We start from the raw sequence: 6,000 nt of genomic DNA, 5'->3' as shown, positions 1-6,000 counted from the left end.
GTCATCTTCAGCTGGCTGTGTCCCTTGACCAAAGATCACTGATCCCCTTCAGGCTGGTATATAGTTTATGGCACTCTGTGCTTTCAAGTTTTGATGATTGTCCCCTTTCCTCTTCCCTTGAGGAATGTAACAGCTCTGATGCGATTGGCCCCAGTTTACTGCACTAACCCTTGTGGCTTTTCTGCATTTACACGTTATAAATAGACCCTTGTAAATAAGCCCTCCTGGAATTATCTTATTTTGAGCATGACATCTACTTCCTGTTTACAGGGATCCTTATTGAAAGAGCCTTTTATGTTAAAGGTAACGTTGAGAATGTTTGATTAATACAAAGGAAGTGGAATGTGTGGAAACTTGAGCTGCCGTTTGGTAAATGAACAAATAAATAATTTTTTTAAAAAGTCATAACTCTGATAAAACCGGTGTACCTAAGGTATTGAGGAAGAGTGTGGTAAAAGTCACGTTAAAACTGAGGTAGTAGTGAGTATGAGAAAATGAGATGTTGGTTTGATCTATGATATGGAAAAAAAGCAAGGAGATGTGAATTTTAACTGATACAAACACCAAGTCACAAGGCTGAAATTGGCAGAGTTTCTTTACATGCCCCAGAGACACTCGATCTATGCTACTGCATTCATATGGGGGCAGCTCATTAACAGAATAATATAGGCAAGCTGGAAGGAGTTCACAGAGGAGTAACAAAACGATAAGAAGTGCCAAAGGACTGACATGTGAGAAGAGACTGAAAAGATGAAATCACTCTGCTTTAGCTAAGTGGTGACTAAGGGGGAACATGTCAACCGTCTACAATTACGCAAAGGTTATACACTCCAAAAGATAGGCAGTGATTATTACAAATCAAGGGAGTATTGCTCTGTGGGAAGAGAAATTAAGAACAGGAAAGTTAAGCTCAAATACAGGACCATTTTCTAATGTAGAGCTATTTTATGTCTTGTAAAGCTAAATGTTATATACTATAGCCTTTAAAAAAAGACAAAAATGACGCAAATTATAAACCATTACTTAATATTGTATAGGTAGATTCTCTATGTCTGTCCGTCTATCTATCTATCTATCTGATCTACCGGTGTATCTTAAAATCAACCTTTCACAAACGTACATAGAAATAAAAATAATGATTGCTTCTATTACTATAAGTTTTGTGCTAAACATTTTAGCAAGCATCTCATTTAATTGTTAACATTGCATTTTAGCAATCAGGGAAACTTAGGGTAAGAAAATTTGAGCAACATTTGAAGGTCACCCAGCTAGTAAGTGTCACAGCCAGTGTACAAACCCAGGGGTCTTTATCTCCATGTCTCTGCTTATAATCCCTGGATGTACTACTTTAGTACATTATTCTATCTGCAAATTTTCATTATTCTATTGTTTATATGACTGTATGGATTAGTTACAAATTCTATGGAGTACTTTGTTATGAATTTCCTTGACTAGCTAATGACATATTTTAGGTACCTTGGAATATGGCTACTCATGGCTCATGGGCATTACATTTGCAAGGGACAGTCATTTCCACAGCCATTTTCCATTCTTGAACAATCCATGTGGTCATCACCCATTCTAGCTATGTGGTAAAGCCTAAATAATTTTATTCCCTTATCCTAGACACTATTTATTTTTAATTTCAAAAATAATTTCTTGATCCACTACTGTATGCAATTCAAACTATTCAGTAAGTTATAATGTATTTATAAAGCAGTAATTTTAAAGAAATTATGCTATTGAGGTCTCTTTTTTAAAAAAAATGATCACCTCACACTTATTAATTTGAGTTGAAGATATATTGAAAGAAAACCTTTCTCATGGCTAATATTTCAAACAGTACAGAGACCATAAACTGAAATGAATGAGTCCTTTTCCCTTAGAAGCTTCACCCTCTGTGGTTAGAGATAACCACTGCTAATAGTTTCTTTTGTGTCTTTCCAGAAATTTTCTATGCACATATTTGTTCACACTTTCCTTTCTTCACTTAGCCATTTATTTTGGTTGCCTTTCCATATCAACACATAAAGTGGTACCTTATCCTTTGTAATGACTATAAAACATTCTACTGAATGGGTGTAACATTATTTGTTCATTTCCCTGTTGATGGATAATTTAGATAGTTTCTAGAATTTTAAAAATAATCCAATCCTATTATGAACATACATCTACATTTATCTTTGCATACTTATCCCTACTGATAAGGCAAATTCATAGCATTTCTGGGTCAAAGCATATGTATGTTTAAATCTTTTAAGGTTTTTCCCAATTGCCAATTCCAAAGTGGGTTTTACATTAATACAAAAAAATATGAGAGTCTAAACAGGCTGCTCACACTTTAAAACTCACATAGAACCCCAACATGTCATGGTATTAACTTCTGCTCTGTGGGCATAAAATGGCAATTTGCCAAAGAAGAACATTTTATTCTACATAAATATTTTACTCCTGGGCCGGGTTTACCATTGCCCACTTATATTTTCAAGTTAATTAAACATTACTTGTTTGTATTTTTCCATGGCTTAATTGAAAGAAACAATAATGTTTAAAATAACAGATTTGACTAATTATTTGTTCTAGGCCTTGGCTTATGCTATTTCTTCCACCTGGAAAATCCGCCTCATTCCAACCCTGGATGTATATATTCTACCTACCCTTCACGGTTTATTTCAAATGATACCTTCTCCACCTAAATCATGTTTATTTCCTCAGAACTCCCAGCACCTCTATTTAACCCTTTAGAGTTCACATTATATATAAGTCCATGATAAATGGTAGCTATCATTATTATTAGACACTGGATCTTTCCAGTTCTATAAATGTTCTCATTCTCTCCTGTGTTCCCTTGCCTGCTCCAATGGATGAATTTAGCTCAAACTACATATTTAGTATTGTGATATTAATTTTATTGTCTTTTAAAATAAATGGTTCAAGTTTTCATTTTTAATATCAACTGGTTAAAATAATATTTTTATTTTAAAGTTTCAGATTGTTGAACACAGCAGAAAATGATTTAAGATGTCTCTTTGGAACTCATAAACATATGCAACTTTAAAAACTGAGAGTTAAACCTGAAACATGCTGGTGAGAGTAACATGGATGCTATCATATTAAAGGCCTTTGGAGGCAAGCGAGCATAGTTTACACGCCATCAGACCTATTTATAGAGCTGACTCCTTTCTGCAATGTCAACTGTAACCTTATACTTATTTTAAGCCTCAGTGTCTCAAGTATCAGCCTCTACTAGTCGTACAGTTCTCCCTTATTTGATATCAGAGAGCCCAATGGAGCCTTCTGAAGAACCTAGTCAGATTAGCAAAGATAACTTTTTAGAAGTTCCTAATGTACCTGATTCTCTTTCTGAAGATGAAGAAGTTAAAGCTACCTTCAGACCTGGTTTCTCCCCTCAACCTAGCAGACGAGGTTCTGATTCATCTGAAGACAGTTACCTGGACAATCCACCTTCAGGTGCAAGAAGAGTTTCATTTGCTGACAACTTTGGGTTCAATCTTGTGTCTGTTAAAGAATTTGATTCCTGGGAATTTCCGAGTGGTTCAACTGATTTTGACTTAATGAAGGACATTTTCCACACAGAAGAATATGTTTTATCTCCACTATTTGACTTGCCTTCTTCAAAAGAAGACCTTATGCAACAACTTCAAGTACAGAAAGCAATACTGGAATCAACTGAGTATCTTCATGGATCTACAAGTATGAAGGGCATTATTCGAGTTTTGAATATTTCTTTTGAGAAGTTAGTATATGTGAGAATGTCCTTAGATGACTGGCAGACATATTATGACATATTAGCAGAATATGTCCCAAATTCATGTGATGGTGAAACTGACCAATTCTCCTTTAAAATTTTATTGGTTCCTCCTTATCAAAAAGATGGCAGTAAAGTTGAGTTTTGTATACGTTATGAAACTTCTGTTGGTACATTTTGGTCAAATAATAATGGCACAAATTATATACTGGTTTGTCAAAAGAAAGAACAAGAGCTGGAGCCTGGAAAACTACAGGAAGAAGTTCCTAACAGACAAATAAAAGGCTGCTTAAAGGTAAAATCAAGGTGAGGATATATCTTACATTCCTTACTTTTTTATAATCTTAAGGTTATTTAAGGTCATTCTTTATTTCACTGGTTGTAAGAAATAGCCATTCTGTTTAAAAATATATTTTTGTTATGTATAAAACAATGGTGCTAGGCTTTAATAAGGTCAGTGCTATTCAAATAAAAGCACTGTGTTATCTATCCTCCAAATGTAAGGAAAATATGGGTATAATGTAACAGATGGCAGGGGGACTGCAATGTGTATGTTGCCTACCTAGCAAGTTATAAATTGCTTAAATTCAAACCACAGAATCTAGATTCTTAACATATAAAACTATTTATTTTGTCATTTAATGTATATTTATTTTCAGTGGTTTTTAAATACTTTTGCCGTACTTCAAAACATTTCTGATTAACATAAAACTGTATTTCAGTATGTATCTAGTGCTCAGAAATTCACAGACTTCCCCCCAAAGCTGTAACGAACTTTTTAACGACTGATTGAGTCATACAGGGATGTTTGGAGTGATACATATTAAGTTAAATTGGAAGAGCTATGACTTTAATGATAAGCTAAGAGAAAGACAGAAGTATATGAGTGATGGATGAATTACACATAAAAGTTTATAATTATAACCAAATGTAACATTATAGAACACAAAGTAGTATAATTTAGTAAAAGTAAATGGAGCAGAATAAAAAAATGACCCAAATAGAAATAAGGATATTAGCTTTATAGATTAGAGATTTGGGATATGACCCCTCATTAGTAACCTTGCTCTCTTGTTAATGTAAAAAATAAAGAAAACTGAGTCTTCAATTCTATCTCTTGTAGAGTTGGCTAATTTCCATGACAGTAGGCGAGTAGATAAAATATCCAAGAGGAGACGGATGTCTCCTGTTCCTCCAATCCACATGCTCTACCAGCCACAGGCAAATGTTTGATTATCCTCTGGATGGTCCACCATAACTGTCACTGGACCCAAGGATTCTAGTAACTGCACCAGAAATCGTGTAAGATGATGAAAAGGGAACTGTATTAAGAATCAAGACACCCAGATTCTAAGTGGAATTAAATAAAAACATAAAGAATTACATTGGGAAGGTTCTAACCTCTTATGCTTTAATGCCTTGATCTCTTATACAGCAATAAATAATAACTACTAAATGTGTTATTCTAATGCATTAATGAACTAAATATAATGTAGGTGAAGCAATTCAATCATATAAAATATTTCTGTTTTCATTATCCTTTAAAGTCATTTGAAAGATTGGTTTATCTGACTTTGTGAGATATGCTACATTTCTTAGTCCAAACAAAAGTTTCTCAGGTTTTAACTGATGCTATTGAGAGATAATATAATCATAATCTCTATGTGCTAAAGTAATAGTTTATTAATTTATGAAATTATTCAGCAACATGTTAGCTATATAGATAAAATAAGTTCAACACTATTTAATAAACTATTTATATACATAAACATACACATATTAAATACTTTACAAATAAGATCATCATCTGTGAATATCTAATATACATGCTGCAAGTTGCCCTTATATTAGAGAAAAGTGAAACTTAAAAAAGGCATAGCCTTATTGTCAAAGACCTCATAAAAGAAGCAGCGTTTAACTCTGGATTTTTCTGCAAGTTAAGAAATGCAGCTTTAAAATTACAAGCATTACATGCTGAACTATGGTAAAGATAGAGGATTCCTTTGATAGAGCAAACTTGACTTGATAGCAAGAACAAAAAAGGATAACTGCTAGGCCTAATCTATCCCAGTCATGATATTATTGAAACTTCTCCTAGTCTAAGATATGTATAACTGGATATATATCAATACCCACATTTGTATTCAGAACAGTAACCATTGGATTCATGGCGGACACCATTCAAGTTTTAATATTGCTTTGGGGAAAAACTTGAGAAGATCTAAACCACA

General features: G+C 33.6%; 1 protein-coding gene across 1 annotated transcript in view; it reads left to right on the top strand.

The window, feature by feature from the left end:
- Positions 1-3,287: 3,287 nt before the first annotated feature.
- PPP1R3A (protein phosphatase 1 regulatory subunit 3A) overlaps positions 3,288-6,000 on the top strand; it is a 37,174-nt gene continuing 34,461 nt past the window's right edge. Inside the window, exon 1 of the mRNA XM_060019952.1 lies at positions 3,288-4,075. Within this exon, the coding sequence (XP_059875935.1) occupies positions 3,288-4,075 (788 nt within the window). The remainder of the gene's footprint in view (positions 4,076-6,000) is intronic.

This window comes from Delphinus delphis, chromosome 9 (assembly GCF_949987515.2).
Source record: "Delphinus delphis chromosome 9, mDelDel1.2, whole genome shotgun sequence".
Taxonomy (NCBI): Eukaryota; Metazoa; Chordata; class Mammalia; order Artiodactyla; family Delphinidae; genus Delphinus; species Delphinus delphis.
The sequence above is the reverse complement of the archived record's forward strand: the minus strand, read 5'-3'. Positions and strand labels throughout refer to the sequence as shown.